At 50.7% G+C, this 27,592-nt stretch overlaps 1 protein-coding gene across 4 annotated transcripts in view; it reads right to left on the bottom strand.

The window, feature by feature from the left end:
• Positions 1–27,592, bottom strand: part of Capzb (capping actin protein of muscle Z-line subunit beta) — a 96,266-nt gene that overhangs the window by 16,003 nt on the left and 52,671 nt on the right. For all 4 annotated transcript variants that reach the window (XM_034501970.2, XM_076933877.1, XM_076933876.1 and 1 more), the window contains exons 3-4: positions 16,298–16,419; positions 11,611–11,724 (exon numbers count right to left, since the gene is read on the bottom strand). In XM_034501970.2, coding sequence (XP_034357861.1) covers positions 11,611–11,724; positions 16,298–16,419 — 236 coding nt within the window. The remainder of the gene's footprint in view (positions 1–11,610; positions 11,725–16,297; positions 16,420–27,592) is intronic.

Below are 27,592 nucleotides of genomic sequence, written 5' to 3' on the forward strand. Positions count from 1 at the left end.
TCTCTCTCTCTCTCTCTCTCTCTCTCTCTCTCTTTCTCTCTCTCTCTCTCTCTCTCTGTGTGTGTGTGTGTGTGTGTGTGTGTGTGTGTGTTTGTATCATCATCTTTCTGGGTGTCAGAGGAGCAGACACACATCAGCCATCAGTCTTATCAGAAGCCCTGGTGGCTATCTACAAAGGAGAGCAGGCCTGTGGAGTGGCCTTGAGAATGGGGGTTTAGGGGAAGAAGCTATAGTTCCCCCGTTTGGGAATGACAAGGTGACCACTAAGTGACATGGGGCACTAGGGGTACCTTTGCACTGGATGAGGCAGGAGGCACAAGGCAAGACCCTCAGAGGGACCAGTCATTGCAATTGAGGCCAGTCACAGGCATGCACCTATGTTATTCTCTACCTCCCGTAAGATCCGTAAACTGGATCACGATTTGTCTTCTGAGTTCTAGGTGATTACTCCCTGAAAACCCCTTTCCAGCTACACACCGTCAGTCACATACAGAGTCCACGCCACAGTCTGCACTGCAGAACCAAAAAACGAAAACATACTACACTCAAAATGACCTACTTCAGAGAAGTAAAAGAAGTATTCTGGACCTGAGGACTTTATGGAGTGTTTGATGCTGAGGTGTGCGGAGCCCTTGGATGGAAAGTTGCTTTGGGAACCTGAGCTGTAACTGTGACCCACCCAATCTGCAGACTTGGCCAGCCCGAGCTGCAGATGGAATGAGGAGATGGACCTTGAGTGGCTTTGGAAGCTGGCCTACAATCCTGCCTCCCGGGAGAGCGGCCAGGCCCCAATGCAAAGGTTTCACACGCACTGAGTCCCAGGCCACAGCCTTTTAAAAAAGCAGTAAGGCCAAAGCCAGGACACACTTGCTGGAGCTAGCCTTCCAGGACCCTCTGAGAGACCAACTGCGGTTCTAGGGTTCACAGGGACCTCCCTTCAGCCATGGGCACACTGCCTGGGCAACTGCCGCAGGTCTGGGCTCAGGCCACGAGACTCTAGTAGACTCAGACCTGAGATAACCATGATGCTGACCCAGGCCCACAGACCCAGTTATATCAGAGGCTTAAGGAAGAAATGAAGCCTTCAAAATGCAAAGTGTGGATGTTCTACTGAAGCACATTTATTAAATAAAGCCAAGACACCCAGGGACGGCCACACACACCTGTAAGCCCATCCCTCAGAAGGTTGAGGCACGAAGGTCTACAGTTGGAATGATACTCAAGCAACTTGGGTAAGACCCTGTCTGAAAAGGTATAGGCTGGGAGACAGAGTTTGTGGTAGGGAGAAAAAAACCACAGAACAGAGCCATCCTACCAGGAACGAGGTTCTAGCTCCCAGACAGTAACTTCTTCATGTCTCTTCCCAGTCTAAAAGTGCCAAGTCCTCAGTTACTAAGAGTGGTTCTTGGACCACCCTTCACATCTTTCTGATGTGAGAAGGGTACCTGCTTCTCACAGATGAGAAGAGCCTCCAGTGTGTCAAGACAGGCTCTGAAGCCGGCTGCCTCCTATCTGTGTGGCCAACATTTCTTCTGCACCCACTGGCTACAAACTCCTGATTTGTCTATCTCCTGCCAAGAGGAGAACCCAGGAGCTGCCTTCATGGACCAGAGTGAAGCTCAGAGAACTCCAGGGCTGGGGAATAGATGCTGTTCTGACTGGTTCTAACGGCTCTGTTTAACGGTGTATGTGGACAGGATGCCTAGAGATGGGAGGCAGTGACAGAGATCAAGAGTCCTGCCTCAGTGCCTGTTAGCAGCTCAAGCTTTGGCCCCCGATGTGCTCTGAACTGCCCAGGAGACCTTCCCTCAGAAACATGAAGTGCTGTTTGATGTGAACAAAATCCCACCTCCACGGCCCTGAGAGCTGGTCTTGGCTACACACAAAATAGAGAAGTTAACCTTGGCTTTGGATGGCTGAGCTCAGATATGATACAGAAACCTAGTCACCCCTGTTTGTGCGTGAACAGCTGTTTTCACCACAGTTTACAGAACATGTCTCAGTCTGCCCACAGACATGGGGCAGGTATTCTGTGGAAATTCCTTCCAGTACACACAGGTGCAACGCTCCCCTGAGCAAGCATACCGATCGGCTTAGGCATGTGTGACTTTAATGCCAGCCTTGCTCACACGTGCACATCTGGGCCTCGGCTGTCCTTTACGGCCTCTCTTTACAGGCTTCTGTTTTTTAACTTAAAGGGAAATGATGAAGGCCTCTCTGGGAACAGCTGTGTGACTGGAGACGGAGGGGCTTGGGGATCTGCTGGGGCACCTATACTCCACACTGCAGTCACTCCTCACGGAACTGCAGCTGGCTCCATGGAGCCCAGCCCTTGAGCAAGGCGACACTCAGGTGCTGGGACTACCAAGCCACCTTGATTAACCAAAGCTGCTTTTTTTTTTTTTTTTTTTTTTTTGGGAGACTCGCTTTGGGCTAGAGGCTTTGAATACATGACTTCAGAGTTAGAAAAACTGTAGGGGCTGGGGAGGTGGTTCAGTGGGCTTGCTGTGTAAGCATGAGCATGTGAGGTGGGATTCCCACAACCCACAAAAGAACTGGCCATGGTAATGTGGGCTCTCTGGTCAGCCAAGCTAGCTAAGCAGTGAGCTCAGGTTTAATGAGGGACCTTGTCTCAAAAAATAAGGTGGAGATTAATAGAAGAAAACATTTGGTGTCAACCTCTGACCTCCACACATGCATAGGAAGGCATGCTTTCACACACACACACACACACATACACACACACACACACCGTGCATGCAAGAGGACATGCACATCTGCATGTGTGAACTCATATACATACAACCCCAGGCAAACCAAAACTGTACACCAGAAAGGTAGGGAGTGTGCACAAGTCACAGGCTGGGAAGTAGGCAGCTGGGACGTTGTCTGGAATGGCTGGTTTAAGGCTTACATTCTGTGCCCACACCAGATTGACTAGCCTCGTGGAACATCCTACCTGCAGGTAGAAGTGACATATAACCTTCAGGCTGTAATTAAATGTACACATGAAAACCACCAGGAAATCAGAGCAGGCAAGGAACATGGTGGTTCAGAAGCCAGGGAACAATATTTAAGAGCCTTTCAAGGAATTCGGGAAGGAAAGTCCCTGCCTCAAGGAGCATTATGGGACTCTATCCTTGATCATCTGACCCAAGTAACCATTTGTCTGTCTTCCCGTCTACCTCAGAGGCAGCTCAGCCAGGGGAGTGAAGCACTCTGAAGAGAAAAAGCCTTGACGGTGGGGGAGCTAGGCCTGGCTTCCAGAGATGTTTTACTCCAGCATGGAGAACCACAGAAACCTGAGCGTGACTGAGTGCCATATGGTTACAGGAACCCAGAATTTGGGCGGAATCAAAGTCCCTGATGCTGGCTCTGGGGGATCATGTTCATAAACGAACCGCCTGCCTTTCCTTATACTCCTGTTTTCCATTTGATTTTTTTTTTTTTTTTAAGTAGATGAAACTTAGACAATGCACACACACCAAGGCAACCAATCCCCAGACTGCAGTCTGCCAGACGATGGCAACTGGAGTGAGCTGTTCAGCACTACTCTCCTGGGGGTGTCATGTTAAGTTCTACAAGGACTCTGGGGACCACAGCAGATACCCATCTTAGAGTAGCAGGGTGGAGGGGTGGGAAGGTGGGAGATGCCCAGGAGAGCTGATGCCTAGGCTGGGAAATCAGGAAGCTCAATCCACTCTCAGGGTGGAAAGGGTCCTCACTAACCCATCTTCCCACTCAGGTACAACAACCCAACTGCAGGGAGCCTGGGTCTTAGCTGCTCGCATCCTTCACACAGCCGAGACAGTGCTGAGTTGTGTTCCCAGGAGGCACGATGCTTTCTGAGAGCTGAAGACACAGACCTATGTGAAGTGACGGGGAGAGGACCATGGTTACATGCTGATCTCGCCAGCTCTAGAATTCTCTTGCATGTTCTCCACTGCCTAATGTTGACTTGGTTCCCTCTTCTTCTTCAGTCTGTTATGGGGGCTCTGAACACAAGACCAAGGTTGTGTTGGCAGTCCTGGTACTGGAAAGCATAGGGCATTGAATTATAAACCTCACTTGGCCAGACAGAGGGAAGAGCCAGAGCTTGCTTGGGACCACCTAGTCCGTCTTCCTTTGCTGGGCCTCTGCTCCAGTCTCCATGCCAGAGCCATGGAGCCTTTCAGAACCCTACCTTGAGCTGGTGCCTATGGGAACACGCACCTCTCACTGCAGTCTCTGTCTAGAACTGCCCTTAATTCAGGCCCATGCCTTCTCCACTGCTCAGAGCACAATCGTGGGCCACCCTGTCTGCTTCACAGCTATGCAATGCCACGGCTCAAGGATGTGTTAGAAGGGGCCACAGGACCCAGTACAGAGCTGTACTCACAGCCAAGACGTCAGAATGGAAAGAGGGGACCCAGGTGCCCAAAGTTTACCTGTGTCCTTTACCACAGTGGTCCTCAACCTTCCATCAAACTACTTTTATTGCTATTTCATAACTGTAATTTTGTTACTGTTCATCAAATATAATATAAAGATTTTTGGAGATAGCGGTTTGCTGAGGGGCCAAAACCCACAGGCTGAGAGCCACTGCTTCAACAGCTATTGAGACTTCAGGGTCTTATAGGGACGTGCAGCTTCTACACAAGCCAGTCCTACAGTTTACACCTCACTAGGGGATAGTAGGCCGGTCCCAGAGTTGAAGGCTCACACCAGCCAAGGCTAGTCCTCAGGCCTGTTGACCAGCTCTCCACCTATGCAAGGTAGACCTGATCACCCCGGCTGTGTCCATCAGCCACCTTCTACAGCAGGATCCTCTGCCCTTTACTCTCTCAGTATCTTCTGCAACTCATTTCAGTACTTGTAAGATGGTACAGCATCTGTCCATTTGTCTGTCTGTAGTCCTGTTTCTGTTTCTTCAGCCTACTGGGTGGGAGCCATGTGAGGCAGGACTGGGTCTGGCTCTATCTTGGCTGAATCTACAAAGCCTGGCCCAGACCATGGGATGTTCTCTATAAATAATTGCCGAATAGCCTCTCCAGCGACCATGATAGGAACCATCAGGGCCTGCCTGTGTCCTCGCTGTACCCCAAGGGAAGATTTCACAAGAATCATTAACTAGTTCCCAGACAATTATCTGATGCCTTGCTATATGGGTGTTGGCTGAGCACAGCTTGGCCGTGACACTGATGGCATGGCTGTCACTGTGCCATGGCCACCACTGAAATAGCCCCATACCACTCTCAGAAGGCACCTACACGGTCACTGCTGCAAGCGGAGTTAAGTGTGTGTCATAAGAAGTCACCTTTACACCCAAGTTACTCAGTGAAGAAGGCTAGGAAAGAGCCACACTTCCCCTCGCCAGGACGACCCCCGACGTGCTGACCCATGGAACGAGATGATGATCTCACAGTGGTGCCTGAACCTCAGGATGGCAAGGCCATCCTCAGCTCTAACATGGCTTCCCATCTCTGCAGGGTTTCCCTAGGAAACCGCTCCCTGTCATTTCCAACTGTCCCCAAGGAGTGGACCCTGAGTGCCTTCCTCCAGGAAGGGCTGAACCTTACAGCACACAGCCCAGGGGAATGTAGTTTCAGGGTTCTAGGACACTAAGGTGACAAATTTCACATACATACGTTGCCCTCCCTCCTCCCCTCCCCAGGCCAAGGTTGCTCAGATGTCAGATCCTGAGAACAGAAATTAGGGAGCCTGGAAAGGCCATCTACCAAGCACCCCAACTCCTCCCTGCAGAGGCTCATGGGCTTCAGGGACTGCCACAGGGATGTCAAACCCGTTTTACTCTGTAAAGTTCTTCCAGGAAAGCAGGGTTGATTAGAAAAGCTAATTACAGCTTTTGAAGATCTTCTCAGACCCCAGACAGAGCAAGAACACAGGGCTCCTTCCTACCCTGATCCTGGACCCCCAGACTCTGGCCTTCATTAAGTTTTGATTTCAATCAATTGCACACCCCCTAAAATTAACTTATAAGGCCAATAAATTGCAACCGCATGTTTGAAGGTATTATCTGCTCTGAGCTAAGAGCCAGGGATCGCAGAGCACAGGGCAAGATGTCTGGTCCAGATGGGAGTAATCAGCTCTGGAGGCCAGTGGTGCCAGCCCCCCACCCCCTTTCTCAGTTAGAACATCTGGTTTGGGGCAGAACCAGAGGCCAGGCCAGATCCAAACTGAGAGCTGGAATAGAGCAGGTCCCTGTCTTCTCTGAGAACCTGAAAGATCAAGGTGATGAAGTTGGGCTCCTATCAGCCTACTGTGGTTGCTCTGGCTGGTGAGAACGCCCGTCCCCAGAGGAGTCACTGCCCTGCACCAGAGCACTCACACTAAGCTCCTCCCCAGAGAGTTAGGTCTCTCAGGCCATGCACTGAGGTTCTCACTGGAAGCTAGACAAGGTCTGGGACTGGAAGGGCTGAGTATGGCCGCTACTGGCAGACTGCATAGCAGCCTGTGAGTTTGCTCTCACGCATTCCCTACATGGAGCTGGCTGTATCAAAGACAGAAAACTTCCTTAGGACTTACTTGGGGGAGAGAAATCCCAGGCCAGGGTAGAAGTGACAGAACTGAAGAGGACCTAGAGCAGCTGGTACCTCACTCAAGCACACCCGTGGCACCTCACGCAAGCACACCTGGCATTTTCCCTGAAGTTTCCCAAACCAACTCTAAAGCCTGGTGCTGTCTGGGCACTGCTGTCATGGGTACTCTCCAGAAACGGGAAAAACATTATTGTGATTTTTCTGCCCAGATTGGCAAAAAAAGGAGGCAGCAAGTGAGGGTGGAGTGGAGCTGGGATGGGTGGAGGAAAAGGAAGGCTGGAGACGTAGAGTGGGAAGGGGGCAGGAACAGGAAAGTGGAAACCAAGGGACTTCAAAGGCAGTGAGGCAGTGCCCCAGCTTGGTTCCCCAGGTCCTACTTGCCCCTGTCCACCTGGAGGACTGCTAGCCTTTATCCCTAATTGGGAAATGTTCACAAGCCCGCATGTGTGCTAAATCCCCATGGGAGATATAAGCCAGAGGGCCTGCAAGGCAGCCACCCTGGCCCCAGCCGCCACTCTGCCCAGACGGACTCCATGTGCGGGTGATTACCTCCAATTCCCTACAAAGTCAAAGTCTTTACAGACTCAGGATCAAAGCTGGGGGCTGAAGATAGAATCTAGTCTCTCCTTGGCTCTCACGGCAGAGAACCCTCAGGGAGGCACCAAGCAATCCCCATCTCTGAAAGGGTTGGTCTGGGCTGCTGCAGCCCAGCACACTCCCTGCCCACCTCCTTCCCTCATCTTCTAAGGAGAGCTTCTAAGAATAAAGACAAGGCTCACGGCAGGTGACTGTGACCATATGCACAGTGTTGATGCTGTACACAGGGTCTCGTGGGCAGCAAAGCCATGGCATCTAGGCCCCTGTATTGTTTGGAATATACTGAGACTCCTGTATGAGTAAGTCCAGTGTGGCCTTCCCAGTATTAGGGAAAGGACATGAACATGGGGCTCCTGAGGCTCATAGAAGCCTGTGTGTCCTGGGGACTGTCACAAGTTGAAGACAGGTCTTTCATACACCCCACCCAAGGCACAGGGGCTTCAGTTACTCAGCCTTCCTGGGCTTGTCCTGCTCGGAGGTGTCAGATGTTCAACTGTTCCTTTTCCTTTGAGAAGGGGTGGCTTTGCTTGAAGATACGACATGTTATTTCCAGTGGGCCTGAAGCCAGCCTGCTTCCTGGACCCCCAAGAGGACACTTTAGCATTGGGTGAGATGTCTCCTCTCAGAGGGACCTGTGAGTCTGGTGTGTCTGCCAACATGAAAAGTCAAGTGCAGGCATCCCAGGGGGCTCCACAGCCCCACTCACGGGGCGACAGCCACGTCTTCCTGTGGCAGAGGGCAACAGCAGGAAGAAACAGCAACCCGGAGAGTGAGGCACGGCTGTCACCTGCATCCCAGACAACAATGTGGAGACTCTAAGTGACACATAGAGGTCTCCTAGACACCCAAGCCCTCTGCTCCAAAGCCCTGGCAGGAAGGGCTCTGGCTCTAGGGCCACTGACACTCACACAAACAACACCCAGAGGCTGAGAATGCACAGGTGAGTGAACTTAGGTATTTAAAAACTGAGAAAAAGATTTTTTTTTCTTATTAATATTTGCTCCAGACATGGGATGGGATCCATTCATGTAAGTCCCATATGTTCTTGGGAAATCCTTTACCTCTGATGACAATGGATAGTAGGACCCACGTGACAATCCCCAAACCTTCCCTCCAGTGAGCTTTGACCCTGGTCATGTGGGAAGAAGCTGCTCTCACTCCGCAGCCTGGCAGGGGGACCTCCCTGTTCTCTAAGAGCATCTACACCTGCCCCCTCTTCTTGCTGAGCAGCAGAGTTGGAGCCCTGGGCACCCGGAGCAGGCAGGGTCCGTGCCTGTTATCCTTCTTTGAGCCCTTAATAAGTGACAGAAGAGATGGATGTCCGACATAATGGCCAACCAAGCGTCTCGGCAGTGTCCTTGCATGTGAGCTAGGAGACAAGCAGAAACACAGTGGCGCAGAGGGCAGAGCAATGTGGTCTGTATCTAGACCTGGCCCTCAATGGCAGCCCAAGGCCACGCATCAGAAGCACTTCACTGAGCGAGAAACATCCAGAACCACCCTTGCCACCAAATTTAAACAGCCTTAAAAGGTCTCGATGAGGCCGGGTGGTCTCCACGGGCAGTTGAGGCAGCTCAGCTCCCCACATGTGAAGACCCAACAACATATACTTCAGAGAGGCACTGTCCACTCCCATCCGACACTTGGGGAGGGCTATCTTTCCAGAAAGTTCTAAGGTGTCTGTGAGAAACTTCCAAAGCTATGAAAGACTATGAAATATGGAAAGCTTTCAAATCTGCTTCTGATTTCAGAGACAAGGTGTGTGCACACCCAGGGTAGCAGCCTGGGGACACTGGTACCTGAGCTCCTCTGCCTACCTAGACTGTGGGCATTAGTCTTCAGGTTTAGAGTCGCCTCCTGGAGAGGCAGCGAGCATGTCACTACTTTCCTGCCCCTACCTGTTCACTGGCTTCCTTACATGTCTGCTACCGGTTCTTCTCCCTACGCCTGCTGCCTGCACACGTGCATATACATGAACGAAGGACTCTCGGATTGGGCGACAATGTGTCCTGATTAGCTTTTATCAACTTGACACAACAGGGTCACCTGGGAAGAAGAAACCTCAACTGAGGAACTGCCTCTATCAGACTGGCCTGTGGGCGAGTCTGTGGGGGGCATTTTCTTGATTAATGATTTATGTGGAAGTGGTGAGAGGACCCAGGCCATTGTGGGCAGTGCCACCCTCCAGAAGATGTCCTGGCTTATATGAGAAAGTTAACTGAGCAAGCCACAAAAATAGTCAGTAAGCAGCAATCCTCCGTGGTCTCTGCCTCGTCCCTCAATGATTAACTACAACCCGTAAGACAAATAAACCCATCCTTCCCCAAGTTGGCTTTAGTCAGTGTTCTATCAGAGCAACAGAAAGCAAAGGAGAACAGGATGGTATTGTCCCCCTAGTTTGGCCATGTTCTGGCTACTGAACTTGGCTAAGCTTCTTTGTGCTTCTGAACATGTCAATTCACGTCTGTAGGCAGCCACACTCATGTTACCGATTAGTGACTTATCACCACTGTCTGACTCTCAATATTGCTGCAACACGAAACTTGACTCCACCTGGACATCCAGGTTGAAGAACTCACTTATTTGAAGCTGTTTTTATGGCGAGGTGAAATCAAGAGGGTGAAACCACAGGTGAAGGCAGAGCTTTTAGCACCACTGGGAGGAGGGATCACCAAAGGGGCAAACAGGAGATGTGAGACCCCTGAGAGACAAAGCCCCATTTTAACTGTGAGAGTTGTGCAAATGTTAAGCAAAAGGAGACTTGAATCAACCCAGCTCTCTCGATCTCTGCATCCTCCTCAAGGGGACCTTGTAACTTTTCATTAAAAGGCATCATCGTATGTAAAGTCTCACCATGTAGAACATTGAGACAAAGATGCTACGCAGATGTGTGTGTGCGTGTGTGCGCACGTGCATGCGCATGAGTATGCGTGTGTGCTCGCACTGAAACGTTTATGACAACATGCTGGTGGCTTCCTGATGACCGTCTGTCTGACTGAGAAGGAGCCTCTTCCTCCCAAATGTGTCACAGCAAACGGATGCAAATGGAAAGACCAGACCATAGTCTACATGCTAGAGCCTTGGGCTTCTCTCTTAATTCCAGGGTCACTGTTCAAATCTGCTGTTTCTCTCATTTCGATTTTCTTGCTTCTATGCTAGACCAGGGTTGAGCAAAGTAGAAATGCAGGGTCAAATCTCACCCATCTCAGGGCTCAAGAGGTGAGTTTTACATCTTGTAAGGCCACATAGAAAAAGGCAAAATCCAAGCGCAGCTTTCTGCACCCTGCAAACCTAATCTGGCCACTATCTGGCACTTCCCAGGAGTCTGCCAGACCTTGTCCCAGATGGGAGATTTATACTGACTTCATACTACTGTATATCCAGTACAGAACTTAATTTAAAATGAGATTCTATTGATTAAGCACAGCCTTCTCTGGAACCCGTCCGAGTCACAGCTAAATGGCCTAGCGTTCATGTGCAAAGTGAAAGCACAAGCAGGGCAGTGGTGGCACACACCTTTAATCCTAGCACTTGGGCGGCAGAGGCAGGTGGATTTCTGAGTTCGAGGCCAGCCTGGTCTACAGAGTGAGTTCCAGGACAGCCAGGGCTACACAGAGAAACCCTGTCTCAAAAAAACAAAAACAAACAAACAAAAGCACAAAGGAGCTGAAACAAAAGGATTACTTTCATGGAGATGCAAGCATGGGGACCTGAGTTTCAATCCCCCAGCATACAGTAAAAAGCTGGGCATGCTGGTGTGAGCTGTAACCCTGGCACTTGGGCAGGTGGGTATGGGGTAAGGAGGCTTCTTGGTGCTTGCTAGCCAACGAGGCCTGCCGAACAGGTGAGCCTGCTTCAGGAAGATGCAAGCCACAGCACAGGGTGCTCGGTACTGACCTCTGACCTCCACGTGCATCCACATTCACATGTACATGCACACATGAACACACACCCATGCTTACATCACACACATGCCAAGGAAGGAGGGAAGGGTACAAAGACTGCATGAGACCCCAGCTCACTCTGTCCTGGCCACTGGACAGTCAGCATGGGCCCTGAGCTCCAGTCCAAAAGGGACTGTACTTTACCTGTGCATTTGTGATTGATCAGCTGTGTTTGACTCTTGGCTCTGCCCCTGCCCTGGACAAACTCCTTATTCTCTGTGTGTGAGCATTACATGCTGACTGTGCCACTGTGGCATCCAAAGCACCTGACTGTTACTGAAAGAGCAAGGATGTGAGACAGCAGAGTGCAAAATACCTGTCTTACACACAGTAAGTGCTCTCCCCACTTACCTGCTACAATTGGGAATGGTAACAGAGTAACATGGTCATGTCTGCAGCAGGTGGCTCCGACTTTTAGCAAGCTAGGTGACCAGGCAGCAGAGCCAAAGGAGTGTGCTCAGCCCAGGCACGCTCTCATACAAGGTTCTCCCCAGCAAAGCCCCAGAGCTAGTGTGCAGAGGGTCACTCACAGGTCTCGGTATTGGTCGAAGGCATTGTTGGCCTCTACCTCCAGCTTTCTGAGCCGAGCAGATGGCATGGCCCCATCTTCCAAAGGAGGGTCATACTTGTTACTCCACGGTGACCTGGAAGGAAGGAAAGAAGGAAGGAGAAGACAGCTCTGTAAATTATCTCAGAGACACTCAGCTCCAGCTCAGCTGCCTGAAGTTCAGGGGCCAAGTCACCAGGAGGCTTTCTGGAGAATCTTACAAAGCAAAGGTTCAGAGGCTGGCAGACTGACTAATACAGCAAACACCTTAGCTCCAAGCCTCACTTCCTCCTGCACAAAACAAGGCTAGCATTTGCTAGTTGTGTACTATTCTGAGGAACCAACAGAAAGAACGCCAGAAGCCTTGGCCACAAATACTAACGTTTTCCTGATTCCTTTGTGCTCACCAAAGTGGTCAGCTGGTACCCCTCGCCTCCCTGACTTGCTAGAGGCTCCTCAGGCCTCAGATAATAAGAAGATGGCGTTAAGTTACAGAAGCAGGCAGTAAGCCTGGACACTGGGAAATGAAGTACCTGGCTCCTCAGGGAACACAGCCACTTCTCAATACACAGGGCTAAGCACACATGAAACCTTCCCGGTAAAGAGAAGCAACCCAAAGACTTGCAGCGTTTTAAAAATGCTCTCTGCCACACTTAGGAGAACTTTCAGTCACTAAGGGCAATGGGAGGTGTCTTAAGGTCTCCTTGTTAGGTCCCAAGGGTGGAGGACTCAGGCTGTGTCTTCAGAAAGAACTAACAAGTAAGGCTGGAGAGATGGCTCAGCCATTAAGAGCACTGCTGCTCTTCCAGAGGACCTAAGATTAATTCTAGCACCCACATGGCAGCTCACAACCTGTAACTCTAGTTCCATGGATCCACCATCCTCTTCTGGTTTCCAGAGACACCAGGCGTGTACCTGGTACACAGACATACATGCAGGTAAAACATGCACACACATGAAATTTTCAACAAGCCAGGGGGTCTACAGAGGGGAAGGAGATGTGATCAACTAAAGAGAAGCCCTTACATCAGAAAGATGAATATGCCCTTGAGTCGCTACCACAGGGATTCATATTACCTTCCTTTCTCCCAGGGATCATTAAGCCTTACACCCTTTCAATTTGGGATTAATGTTAAAAGAGAAAAAGTATGCTTGCTGTCCTTTGGCCCCCCCACCTTGTCCACACAGACAAGGTACCCAGTCCAGCCGTGAGCCACATGAAAGGTGGAAGCTTTGGGGGTGGCAAATTGGGGGTGGCTGTAGAGGTCCAGTGTTCTCAGGGACAGTCCAGAGCGTGTATAGGGGCCGAGGTGCTATGTGTACTCCCTGGGAGGTTCCAGATTGCAAACGCACCTACCCATAGAGAGCAGAGCCTTTTTATAAATAAATTAATTAATTAATATTTATTTAATGTATATAAGTACACTGTCGCTGTCTTCAGACACACCAGAAGAGGGCATTGGATCCCATTACAGATGGTTGTGAGCCACCATGTGGTTGCTGGGAATTGAACTCAGGACCTTTAGGAAGAACAGTCAGCGCTCTTAACCACTGAGCCATCTCTTCAGCCCGAGCAGGGACTTTAAAAACCTTTCCATGTTCAGGTGCCTAGACTCCATTCCCAACCAAAACCAGAAACCTCCTTTCCAAGTTCAAGCCTGCCCACTGCTCCCAACAGAGTTGTGGGGACAACATTCCAAGACCAGCACTATACTGAGTCTTTGACAAAGAGGACCTGTGGGTGTCTGCCTTCATGGCACTCTGACAAAGTCTGCAGGGTCCTTCAGTCAGGGAGTCAAAATGGAGCTAGGGTGGCAATGCATGCCTGTAGTCCTGGCCGTAGTCAGACAGATGCAGGAAGGTGAAGTCTGAGTGCAGCCAGGGCTATAGAACTAGACCCCAGCCCCAAAACACAAAGTGACGGACAAAGGCAGGAGGAGGCCAAGGATGGGAAGGAAGGAGGAAAACTCACAAGGCTTTCTTGCCTCAGATCGCAGAGGCCAGCTGACAGGTGCAGGCAGTTAGCACTACTCACAAGTCAGTGAGATCTGGGCTCTTCCATTGTGGGCAAGAACCCAGGCCTGTGACCTGGAACGCACCTCCTCCAACCCTGTTTCCTTTGAAAACCTCCTGGCATACTTGTAAGCAGGGCGAGTCCCTTCTCCACGTCATCTCCTTCACATGGCATAGAAGACCCAGCCCATGACTCTCTTTGAAAGGTCCCTGATAATCTGAATCTCCAGGACCCACATGGTGGAAGAACTGACTCCCTCAGGTTCTAACCTCTATAAGCGACACACACACACACACACACACACACACACACACACACACACACACTCACACTCACTCACTCAGAGCAGTTAAAAACAAAGCAACGTGCCAGGACACAAACACCCATCACCATGAATTCTGTAAGTGTGTTGTTATACATTCCTCCTGCCTCACAGACTACAACGCATTTCAAGCCGTTAGGCCTGGAGCCAGGGTAATTGTAGCTAGGGGAAAAATTCTAACATTACCCAGAATATCCTTAGTGGAAGGGGTACTCAGAACACATTGAAGAGCTTAAATGGAGGCCATTTGAGAAAAGACAGATGGACAGGAACGCTAGGATTTCAAAAGTCAGGCCTTTCATTTCCCCAGAAGGCTTCTTGTTTCAGCTAACAGGGTTCAGGCAGCGCTGCTGGCAGCAGCCTCGGCATAAGGATCTTATTTAAGCAAACGATCAAACACAGGATGGAAATGTGTGGAGAAAATCAGAGGACCTTGAAGTTTCAGATCCAGAAGGGGAGAGGGGAGTCGGGCTTTCTCCTTACTGCCTCTGCTCCCTGTGAGGCTCCCATCCCCAGAGCCCTCTGGTGCCTGGGGAGTAGGGGTGGGGCCTGCAGGGTGCCCTGGAAGGGCCGAAGTCTTTGAGGGAGGGGTGCACAAGCTGGACTTCATCGTGTCCTTCCCTGCACTCCTACACAGCAGCTAGCTGCCTTACCTGGAGCTTTCAGGTTTAAAAACAGAAAAATGCAGAACGAGTGGCCACTGAAACTCGTCTCAACAGCATCTTTCCCAGGAAGCCCAAACCAAGCCTTCGTCTGGTGATGGCTTTCACTGTGGCCGTGTGCTTCACAAAAGTCTCCTCAAGGGTTTGCCCCTGTACATCTGCCGGGGGACCAATTCTGTCCTGAGCTGGAGCCTCAGCTTCACAGTGGGGCCCTGCAGTGCTGCCCAGATGCCCAGATCTCAGATCTACCATGTCACACCTACACTGCACTTCCAGACCCACTCAGTGGCATTTCACACTCCAACTCCAGATTCTTTCTTCTGCTGGCAGTGGCTACACCTCCCAGCTGTCACTCTGCTTCCAAGCTCCACCCATCTGTACTCATCTCTCCACTCATTTCTGTCCCAGGCTCAGGCCTGTCATTCTCTATCTAACCTCCATCAAAAGTAGGAGGGGCCATCACCACAACCAGTTTTCTTTCTCTTAGTTTCAAACAAAGGACATCTTCTGTGACACCCCATACTTCCAGTGTGTGTGAACATCAGCCTGGCTTTCAAGGACCGCATTCTACAGCCTTGCTGAGCCTCTGACCTTTCTTTTGCCTTCACAGCCTTCTGGACATCAGTGAGCTTGCCTTCACCCAGGGCTGGGAACCCAGGAAGCTCCTAACCTGTGCAGACTCAACAACTCATTCTAGAACACAGTTGTGACCAAGCCCCCGGTTGGCTGCCCACCACGCTTCTCTCTCTTGCTCTGTTCTTTTTAGTAATATGTTTGCATTCCTCACAAAAGAGACTCCAGGAAGAGCCACGAGTAGTACCTACAATACCCGTAACACTCACGATGCTTCTGCATGCTGGCTGAATGATCACTTCAATTTCTATCCTGTGACCAGAGATGACAAGGGACTGCCAAAGTCTCCGTGTTCCCAGTAGGAACAGTGCTTGGTTTAGAGCCTACATTACCCTTCCTGGTCATTGTCCCTGTTTTTCTAAAACCAACTTTCTCCAAAAAGAACACTGGTAGTGTAGTCTCTAATAAGCCCAAACCCAGTGTGCTCAGCCCCAGGAAAGCCTGGAATGGTCTGGGATTCTCACACTTGGAAGTTTGAAGAAAAATGATCCCAAGTATGTTGGTGCACGCCTTTAATCCCAGCACTTAGGAGACAGAGGCATGAGGATCTACACAGAGAGTTCCAGGCCAGCCAGGGATATATAGTGAGACCTCCTCAAAATAGATAGTTCATTAAATACGTCTAACCCAGGACCATCTTCTTTACCAAGTCGTTCTGGAGTTGGACCAAGATTTTTCTGCTTTGAACTGGGTGTATGCATCGCATACAGCTGCTCGGCAGCTCCTAGATGTGTGTTCCTGGGCAGGGACCAATGTCAACTTGGCCACATGGTGATGGCAAAGGAAGGGAGAAGGGAAGGAAGGAAGGACATGCCACCCTATGGGGGCAGCTGACCCTGGAACAGCACGGCTCTTCCATTAGACTGTAAGGCAGCAAAGCCCTCTCCTCTCTCCAGTGTTCAGTGGAGGGGCACCACACATGCCTGTTAGATCAGATGGACGGCTGAGAGGAGGAGAGAGAAGGACAAACAGACGTGTGGATGGGCTGCCCGTGTGCCTCCATGCTGCACGGGGTGAGTGCTGCCGTGTGGGAGCTCACCTATAGGAGTCCCCGTCTCTGTTGTAGTCACACAAAAGGTAATCCTTGCCCACCACCTTGTCTCTGGCAATTTTCAGGGGCTGGTCAACAGAAGACAGGAGATCTTCACACAGACTGGGGACCTGGCAGAAAGAGACGACAGGGAGAAATGTCATTAAAGTTACACCTCAATTCAGGTCCAGGTTCACATTTGGCTTGTAGTGCCCCACCAAAATTCAGACTCTGTCTGTTCCTCTCCACATATGTCCAACGCCAACCATGTCTCTATAAAGAACCTGGTCATGCATTGCGGAACATGACTTCCAACGTAGTCCTTTCCAAACCTGGTGTGGCTTTAATTACCTGACCACCAGGGTGGTCTGTGAGGATGAGGATGTGTGTGCTGGGTATTGGTCTCTGGTGGACAAAATACCAGCTCAGGCCCTGAGAAAAAGGCAAACACTTCAAATACACAGGAATGTGAAGAACTCAAAGAATAACGGGGCTCTGGAGAACTCCCGCAGGCTCCCATGGCCGGGTGGAGTTTCCAGCTCTTTCCAGGCCTCTAGCCAAGCATTACCAGGCTGTTCATAGCCGGCTGTATCTGCTACAGAGGTGGATGTCCGTACGCTTTCCATAGCAGAGTACAGTCAGCTCACCTGCAGCTTTACCTGGTCTGCACAGCAGAAGGTGCCAGGAAAACAGCTTTGTGGCCTAGGTGGGCTGGAACAAGTCACAAGGTGCTGTCAATTCCCACCACAGCCTTTGATGGAGCAGGCCCGGGCTGCATCCTCCCAACACAAACATCAGTCTCCACGAAAATATTCCAGGAAGGGATGGCAGCCCTTGCAGAAGCGCATGCCTTTCTGCTCGAGTCACTTCTACACTGTTCCCACATCCTGACTTCCTCATCTCAGGGCCTGGGTTTATGGGGACCCCTGCCTCGTTTACCAGACAAGGGCTGCCCACAGGGGGCCATGCAGCTCAGATCCTGTGTCCCTCCCAAAGGCCAGAACTACTAGGAAACCCAGGCTCTGATGCTGCATGCGACTGTCTTAGGGCACATCCAGCCCAGCATGCAGAGTGCTGCCTGTCACTGAAGCACTTCCTGCTGCATGGAACGGTCCTACACATACATCCGCCCCCACAGAGAAGCACACGCCTCCAGCCAAAACACCACATACTTCTCAGAACCTGGTCCATGTGTACCTGTGCACTCACCCAACCAACAGGCAAGGTCATTTTCAAAGTTAGCTTTGGCGACATCCCTCTGTGTCACCTCTAAGTGCCTGTTGGGATGTTGAGCCAGGTATCACAAAGCATGCTCTTTACCTAAATTTTCACACCAGGGCATGAAGTGGGTAGCCGTTCCCTTATTTTGTAGATTACAGAGTTGAGACCCAGAGTCATTAAACTGTCCAAGGTTCACACCAACAGCCAGCAGTGAATATAGAAATCCATTCTGGGCTAGGTGACTCCCAAACTCCTTCATTGTCACTCTGGTCCCTAAGGACAGTGAGCAGTAACAGTACAAAGCTCCTCTCAGCACCCACTGCAGCTCAGTTATAACTGCAGCCCTCCACCCGGGACACCCTAGCTGTGGAAGGGAGTGTTCCACAGCTTCCGTGAGGCAGCTACGTCTGAGGCACTGGCTGAAGTTTTTGGGCCAAGTGAAATGACCCTGGCACCTGTGTGCCGCCTTTCATGCTGTGGCCTGCCACCAAGGACCTACTCGTGCCACTGGGCTGCTGCTGGGGTCTCTTTGCAGAGGGAAGGCATATATACTGTCTTGAGCCTCTGAGTCCTCTCTGTCTGGACTCAGTCCCACTGTCTGCTAATACCGGATAGCAATGCCAGCCCTCTTTGCACCTCAAACACACCTTACTGCTTCAGGCAGCGGATGCTGAGGGACGCTTGGGAAGACAGGCTGGCAAGAGGATAGGAGCTGCCAGGAAAGAGGCCCCATTTCTAGCTGGTATAGCAAGTGGTTATGTATGTGCATTTGTAATCCTAACTGCTCAGGAGGCTGAGAGAGAAGGATTTGAGACCATGGGTTCCACAGTCCTGTAAGCCTAAATACTTGGGAGGCTGAGGCAGGAGGATCCTAAGTTCAAAGACTGGCTGGGTTGTAGAGTAAGTTTCAAGCCTACTCAAATAACTTAAGCCCTTGTGTTATGAGATAATGGATGTCTGGGAAGATAGTTCAGTGGTAGAATGCTTGCCTACTGTGCATGAGGTCCTTGGTTCAATTCTCAGTGTCAAGTAACCAGCAAAAGGAACAAATAACCACACCACCAAACCAAACCTCCAAGCCAGCCTAAAGAGTCACAGCAAGGACAGAAAGACAGAACCAGGCAAATCATGCCAGAGACTAGCCACCCCTGAAGAGCTAATCCTGAATTTGTGCAAGCCCGTAAGTCCCAACCAACCACAGAAGAACATACACTCAACTGATCCCCTACCATGGTAGCACATAGTAAAAAGCTATGGAGATTGTGCAGGACCCAGGACGTGCCTGAACATACAAGTACCTAGGATGGGTCACAGCTGGCTGCCTCTGCCTGCTCGGGTCCCTGAAAGACAAGGTCTTAAGTTGTGCCATGTTTTCAAGTTCTGTTTACATCAGTCCCTCTTCTGATCAACAACAATCTAGTCTGGAACAACAACCCTAAGCTTGTCACTGGAACCAAGTACAGACTATACAGTGTGGCCAGGGAGCAGATGCCCCAGGCACACGGTGTGTGCATATACACGCGTATGTGTATGTACTACTCGTCAGTCCTGCCTCTCATCCTGCCCTCCCTCTACCTTCCCATCACTAGCCTACTAGCTATCTCCTCAACATGTTAGATTGTGTAAAAACCCACCACTGAGAGTTGGTGCAGAAACTGTAGACTGCTGAGTTAAACTGAATTTCGATTCACAAGGAAGACTATTTCCGTCTGACTATGCCTCGAATGTTACGTAATGCAGCCATCTTTATTTGTTCAACCTAACACTCCATCGAATTCCCCATATCTCCTTCAGACCCGTTTGACTCCCACTTCTCTCCAGGCTTCCCTGGAGTTCCACCGATGGATGGCACAAGGACCCTAAATGCGCCTGAGCTGGCTGCCCTAATACCACCAGCAGAGGCTACTCTTCCCTGTCCTTGTCAACTCTCCTGGGTTAATGCTGTGCTCAGGGAGCCACGAGGGGGCCCCTAGCCAAGCACCATGTCTCATTGGCTACAGAGGGTTCTCAATCTATGCTTGGGTCCCATGGGAGTGGGCATGGGGTCTTCTGCCTGGAGCATGCTCAGCTCTGTGAGCCAGTCAATTATCTAACCCCCCACCCCAACCCCTACCTCTTCCTGCCCCAGGCTGTGTCACTCTCCAGGGTGTCAGAATCCCGAGTTTGCACCAAAGAATGAGCTGAATTGAATGACCAGGTCCAAATACCTGCGTCTACTTTGTGCTACAGCTCGGTGAGGAGCAGAGCCAGCATAAATGCGTTTGCCTGCGCGCCACACTGCCCACGTGACCTACCCGCCTGCCATCCTAGCTTTTGTACAGAATGTCCATCTAACATCAACAGTGTTGGCCAAACCAGGCTGCTGAGGGGTTGACTTAATTTCCAGTGATTTGGAACAGTGACACTATGCCACTGTTGGGACAGACAATGCCTTTGCTCTGGAGAGAGGGCTCAGAGTGAAGCCACTAGCCAAGCGGCAGGAACTACCGGGTATTCTCACCTGGGTTTGGGGTCAGTCCAAGCACATCAAAGAAAGCTTGAACAGGGGACAGGACAGTGGCACATGCCTGTAGTCCAAACTACCCAGGAGGCTGAGGCAGAAGGATCACCTGACTCCACTGAGTTCAGGACCCATGGAGGCAACATGGAAAAGGCAGACAACAGTGATGATAAAAAAAGACGAGTATCTGTCACCATGGGATCCAGTCTATTGCCATCACGCCTTTATCCCCAGGACAGGTTTTCTTTCTTTCTTTTAGTTTTTTTTTTTGTTTTTGTTTTTCGAGACAGGGTTTCTCTGTGTAGCCCTGGCTGTCCTGAAACTCACTCTGTAGACCAAGCTGGCCTCGAACTCAGAAATCTGCTTGCCTCTGCCTCCCCAAGTGCTGGGATTAAAGGCGTGCGCCACCACTGCCCAGCCAGGACAGGTTTTCATAGAGACAATTTTTTCTTTAAGACTACACTCACTCACTCACTCACTCACTCATTCATTCATTTTTGAGGAAGTGTCCATGCCATAGTGCAGACACAGAGGTCAGGACACTTGTGCAAGTTGGTCCTCTCCTTCCACTCCGTGGAACCCGGGAATCAAACTCAGGTCTTCAGTCTTGGTGGCAATGCTTTTATCCACTGAGCCATCCTGCTGGCCTATAGACCCTACTTTAAAGAGGCACATGGGGCCTGAGAAACAAGCTGCCCCAAGTCACACGAGCCAGTAGGCAGCATCTAAGAAAGGGCACAGGGACACAGTTCAGCTAGGCTAAGAGATAAATCGCAGCGCTGCTCTTGCAACGCAAGTAGGAAAACGGCGTGTTTTCCTACTATCTAACCCAACAGCTGATCGCATGAAAGGCGACACAAATCAGAAGCTTCCGGCCACAGGCAGGGCCGTGTGCTGTCATATGGTTCCACTTTGCCTCTTCCTCTTCTCCATTAGTTATTAATGTTGAAAAAAATTGTTCAACCAGAAAAAGAAACTTGAGATGAACCCTTAAAAAAAAAAAACCAGCACAACTGCCGGAGTGGTTCAACTCTCCGGATAATCTAATCCCTGGCGCCCTTGCCTTTCAGAAGTGAACCTTTGGACCTTGGTTTTTTTAAAAAATGGCCAAATGAACACATTCCATCTTTTGATCTGCCTGCTGGCTGAGAGCCCACCACCGGAGAGATAAGGATCGAAAGCAGACCCTGTCCACTCGGGTGCACATGCACATGAGTGATGGTGAGCCCGTGGCTGGGGAGAGTCCAGGCTCAACCCACTCCAGAAGAAAGGGGTGGGTGCCAGAGACCCTGATGGCCAGCAGGGGGCTCTGCTTACAACCTGATTCTTCTGTTTTTCCAAGGCCCCGAAGTTGTGCTTTTAAAAAATAAAACAGTGAAAGCAACAAAAGCATTTCTAGAGGTCAACATGCCAGCATCAGAACACAGGACACAGTGAGAAACCAAACACAGGTGCAAACTCTGCTCTGCCACTGCCAGTCTCCTACCCCAGGAACTGGGTCACAGTGTGAGGTGGTGGAGCTCCCGCCACCACAGACAAGTGGACACATGCAGTTCTCTGACCAGCATGGTCCAGCCATGGAAACAGACTAGAGATGGGAAGGTTCATGTCAACAGGACATCTCCAACTTCCAGGGCAGGAAAGAAACTAGGTGAGGCTGGGGGTTGGGGAACAACACAAGCATGACAGGAATGGTAAAGAAAACAGGAGGGGGCACAGAAAGACACAGAAGGCCAAGAAAGCAAGCTGTCCCGACCCAGTCAGGCTGGGAGGACAGTGAAGAGAAGACTGAGTAGCAGTGTTTGCACCCACTACCCACCGAGCAGGACCTGCTCTTTGCTCAACCGCAGCACACACAACAGGGTGTGGCCACAGCTCCTCCAGGCCCCACTTCAGTTCTTCCTGGAACACCAGACTCTTAAGCAGAAAGACACACCATAAGTCTCATTTGAATACCCTGCCCTGTAGGGTCGTTACTAATACTGTCATGTGTACATGTCAAGTGTGACAAGTCCCTTCCCAACTTCAAAACGTTAAGTGAGCCACGAACCTGGCTTTGAGACAGCTGGCAAGGTAGTCTTGCCCCTGGAAGGCTGCCATAGTGGGCTAGTGCTCTAGTGACTGAGGACCCAGAGCAAATGGAGACGAGATGCCCAGCACTGACACAGCATCAGAGCTCTGGACAAGCCATGGAGATCTGGCTCTTTATAGCATAGATGAATGGGTCAGGATGGGCTTAAGTTCTCCAAGGCTGGTAAGTTACACTCATGGTATAACTTAGTGTTTCAGGCTCGGAGAGGGAGCGTGGCCCCATACCCTTCTGTCTATCCCAGGGCTCCACCAGCGCAGGCAATTGGGAAGTTCTGGCTCAGTTTTAGACCTTGAACATGTCATGGCCATGGCTTAGATAATTTTCTTATCTCTATGGTCACCCAGGACAGGGTTCTCAGAGTTCATCGAAAGCTCACAGCACTCTGTATAAAGGAGTATCTGTGAGTTACAAACTGTGGAGGCCCTGCCCCCCACCCTCCGCCCCCAACTACAAATTACATACCCTGTGGGCCAAGAGGGAGTGTCATGGTCACACCAGCTTTTCCCAGCTCCATGTTCAAATCAGACCCGTTCATCAATGCCAGTGCCAAGCAGCTAGCACCTAATTACTACAAAACAGACAGGGGCTCATGTAGCCCAGGTCAGCCCCAAATTTCCTATGTAGCCAAGGATGACCTTGAACATGTGAGCCTCTTGCTTCTATGTCTTGAATTCTGGGATTATGGGCATGTGTCACAACACCCAACTTATGCAGTGCTGGGGTTGAACCCAAGATTTTATGCACACTAACCAGGTAAGTACTCCACTATCTCAGCCACACCCACAGCACGCGGGCTTTCCTTTGACACACGCTCATTGTGTAGCCTTGGCTAGCTGGAACTCACTCTGTAGACCAGGCTACCTCCCAGGTGCTGTTAAAAACAGGTGCCACTACTCCTGGCAAATACTTTTCAATATGTACAGATGTTTTGTCTTCATAAGTGTCTGTGCATTATGTATGTACAGTGCCTGCAGAGGCCAGAAGAGGGAGTCAGATCCCCTGGAACAGGAGTTACAGGCAGTTGTGAACTACCATGAGTCCTGAGACTTGAACCCAGGTCCTCTGAAAGAAAGAGCAACTAGTACTCTTAACAACTGAGTCGTCTCTTCAGCCCCACGTGGACTTTAAAGCCAAGTAGGGAGACAGTAAAGCCCTGGCTCCTTTAAGCACCCCAACTTCAAATTCCTGCAACAACCACCTCCCCCGGCTGCCCAGCCCACATTCCTGGCCTAGTTCAAACATTCAGGGGGAGGAGACTGAGCATGTTATACTTTTACTAAGTGTTTTTCCCTGTCTCCCAGCCCAAGCCTGTTTATGAGACTATCTAGGCACTCCTTGGCCAGGACAGAGTCTGCCAGCCTTGGAGAGGAAAGACCTTCTGCCTCTGGTCTCTGGAGGCAGGCTGCAGCTCTCTCCAACTCACTGTTATGTTCTTGTTTGTCTCCTTATCAATCAAAATGTAGGCTCTAAGGAAACATTCATCAGACCCTCCTGGTTAGATGTTCTTGAACTACAGTCTGTGGTTTCCAACAGCACCAAAGGCAGATCTCAAACAGGAAAATCTTGTGAGGGCAAGGCCAAAACATAGTCTTCATGCAAATGAGTCATGCCTATCAGACCACCCCTCCTCAGCTCTACCTACTCCCTGATCGCTGCCTAAGCCACCTATGCCCCAGAGGAAAGCCAAAGGGGGGCTGAACACTGGTTCATTTCCCTGGAGTGCAGACAAACCAAACTCTGGTCCTTGGTCCCCTCTCTAAAAGGCTCCTCAAGCATCAGTGTAAACATCGAAGGTTCTCAGATCACTCCCTTGCCACTTTCCAATGCATGGCAAGGTCAAATTAAAAAAAGACAAAAGCAAAACCAAAACCCAGAGCCTTTCTACTATTCCAGAAACTTAAATTTGTCATGCACAGCAGAGTAAAACCCAACAGAAGGCCAACAGGAAAGTGGCCCAAAGCAAGGGAAAAAAAAAAAAAAAAAGACTTTGGAGACTTGCTGAGTGGCAAACATTTCAGAGGGATGGAATCCGAAACACTAACACAGAAGGGTAAAAGAACCCTGTGCACAGTTAGGAGCCCTTTAATTGGGGGAAGATCTGCAAGTCCTGTGGAATTCTGGCGAGCCTATGGAATGAAAGAGCACGGGGACCAATAGGAGCCACCGACTTCAAGTTCTGGTAGATACACCCCAGAGAATGACACATGCCCCTTGCCACCTCTTCAGCAGCCCCAGGCCATCCCTTAAAGGCCACAGGGACACCTGGCTGAGGAGCCAGAATGTGGCCTTCACCCACAGGCTCCTTGAAGTCTGAGAGGGAACATTCTCCTGCTGTTTTAAAGAGAAAGAGAGTATAAGACAACCGGGAGCTGGGATTCTTGACAGTCACACGTCCTTATGCACAGGCAGATGATATGAAATTGCACAGAAAAATGACACGTGCAAGGTTGCTGCTCCTGACCTACCATGACCTCCTCAGGCCAGCAGGCCCCACAGCAGTAGGCTCTCAAGGCCATGCTTCCATGCTGTGACTAACTGGATCATCAATCTGAAAACTGAGCATCTGCTTGCTGCCTGCTGCTGACTGGCAAGAGACCTGTGAACCCACACTCAACATTAGACTCAATTCCTAGGTTTATGGCACAGACATGCATCTGCTGCCACACAGTCTCTGCCCAGCTTGTCCCCTCCCACTGCTACCTATCATCGTCAATGTCTCCACCTGCTCCAAGCTTCCCTTGACCTCATCCTGTCACTCAGAGACACCCAGTGTGCAGTGCTCTGGAATCCTATTCTAGAACTGTCCTCCAGCTGCGGTCTTCTCACAATCAGAACAGCGGTGGTTACCCAAAGGAGAGGATGCTCACAAGATCAGGCCTGGTAACGTTCCCTTGTAGAAGTGGATGAAGGACACCAGACTCAGAGTGCAAGCCATTCCCTCACCATGTCCCCTCAGCTGCATCTAACCCCTGTGCAGTAAGCAACCCCAACAGGGAGCAGCGTGGGCACGCACTGTGGCTGGGGCTGAGGTATGGAGAAGGGCCTCAACAGTAGACAGACATAAGAGAATAGAGCTAGCATGAGAATGTAACCCAGGAAAAGGGACACCATGTCAGAGCATCCAAACAGACGTGTCATAAGGAGGAGGGGGTAGACTAAGGCAAGCCCAGGTGCTTGTAAGCCCAGGTGTGTTCCTGACTATACCCCAGACAAGTTGTGGAGAGAGGGCCTACAAACAAGGAGACTGAGGAGGGGGACTCTCCAAAGACTCAATAGTCTTAGGGAGGACCTGCTCTAGGGACTCTAGGGATGACTGTACTCATCCCCGAACAGGCTGTCTGGGTAGTGTTCTCTGAGGAACAGCTGGGCATGAGAAGCAAGTCTGCACCATGTCTAGAGAGCCTCCGGCATGCTCATCCCCATAGTTCTTTCTTTCACATGCCCTGCAGCCTCAGGGAAGGACTAGAGGTACCCTTGTCACCAAGGGCTGAGCTCGGCCCACCCTGGGCCGGAGGAAGAAACGTCATTAGGGGGTATAAATGAGAAGAATTTACCACTGACCAGCCAGTGAGCAAAGAGCTGGCCACTTCTGACCAGGGGACCACAGTTCTCAAACAGGCTGAACACGGAAGGGAAAGGCAACTGTTCTCTCTCCATTCTCATGCCACAGAATCCCAGGAAGCAAGTACTGTCACCTCCTCTCTTGTTATACCAGTCAGAACCATCTGCAACTGGCAATGCATGAAGCCCTTTACCCATGTGAACTCTGCAGAGTCCCCAGGGAACAGGGACATTTCAAACTCTTCTGCACAGCGGAGAAAACAGATCCTGGGCTTGAGACAGTTGCCTTGGACTCACCTGGATATTTGGGGGGGCACTAAGACCCAGCTAACTCAGACCAATTCGCTGGCTGCAGGGTGATGTCTCCAGTCACACAGCTCAGATCCGGAAGACACCCAAGAGTCCCATTTCATCTCCGACCACACGTCTTGCTAACTGTGGACAGCTCTTGCCTCCCAAATCTGGGGGAGTGAGGTGGCGTACTGTTTACACATGACGTCCACCTATGGTTTTACACACTCAGGAGACGGAAGAATGAGCACCATTGTCTCCTAAGGGGTCTCAGGAGCCAGAGGGAGCTTTCTTGGAAACTAGGGACTTAACAATTAATTACCAATGATTACTCTAAGCTGTGTGCAAGTGGGAAGGTCAGACTAGCTCTGCTATAAAAAGGCAGGAGGCCCTCAGCTTAGAACACATCTGCCACACATCTCTTCTCACATTGGGGTGGGGGCCACTGACTGGTGAGGAAGATACTCATTTCTAGCCTGGCCTAAATCTCCTGAGGGCCGTGTTCTCAACTGAGAATGCTGTTCTCACTTCTAGTAATTAAGTATCCCCATACATTCAAGAAAGAGGGGTGACAGAGATTAAGGACAACCCAGTCTCCTCTTTGGCTCAGCATCTGTCAGGTCCCCACTCTGGGCCTCCATCTGATACTTACCCACCATCTGTAACTTCAATTTTGTTCTTAGGCAAAGGTTTCAATTACATAAAAGGTAATAGGCCCACCAGGACCTGGCAGTCTGCAGTGTGGTGAGCGCTGCTCATACCTCTCCTGTGGCACACCAAGCATCCAGAATCATTTGCAGAGACCAATTTCACAGAGGCCTAGGGCTCAACAGCCCAGCCTTTCAGGCGGTCTCTCCCAGGCAGGCTCTGTGCACATTATGACTGGCAGGGTCTCTAATGAGCCTTAATTGCCAGCTCAACAGGCCTACAAACACATGCAGCAAAGGGGCAGGCGCAAAACGCCTGATATTAGAGCAAAGTGTCTGACCAGATGAGGGCCACTGACCCAAGAGGGTGGGCCCCAAACTCCCAAAACACCCAGCCAAAAGCACTGCAAAGCCCTGGGGTGTCTGGAGCCCACTCCTAGCCCCAGCTAGTGTGGTCGATTGGTGTGGACACCTGGCTTCAGGGTCCTGTGTGGGTACCACGTCTGCCTCCATCCCCATCAGCACTTCTTTAATGATGGAGGACAGACACCCTTGTGGCGTGGAGAGGTAAAGGCCATACTGTACACACACTGAACAGCTGACTACTGGCATTTTCTCTGGTGGCGGTGGCTGTATTCAGAGCCAGCCATCTGCTGGTGACCTGCAGTCATGAGGAAAAGCTATTCCTGGGAGCAGCTGTGGGCTTGACCATGTGGCAGACAATGGGCTTTGGAGTCACTCGGGCTGGGGCTGATCCCAACTCAGAAAGTTAGCAGTCAGCTGAGAGGGTCTGGGACCAACCACCTGCATTTCCACCTTCAGCTGTCAACCTTCGGAGTCTTGTAGAACACTGCCACAGTTCTCCAGTGAAAAGTAGACTCCAGGACCTGAGTAGGTGTTAGTACACGAGAATTAAGAGCCCAGGACCTACACAGGCAGCTGCTACAACCCAAGTCCAATATCTCATCTCACCTGTGAGGAAACCGAGGCCA

Source organism: Arvicanthis niloticus, chromosome 5 (assembly GCF_011762505.2).
Source record: "Arvicanthis niloticus isolate mArvNil1 chromosome 5, mArvNil1.pat.X, whole genome shotgun sequence".
In the NCBI taxonomy this organism is placed as follows: Eukaryota; Metazoa; Chordata; class Mammalia; order Rodentia; family Muridae; genus Arvicanthis; species Arvicanthis niloticus.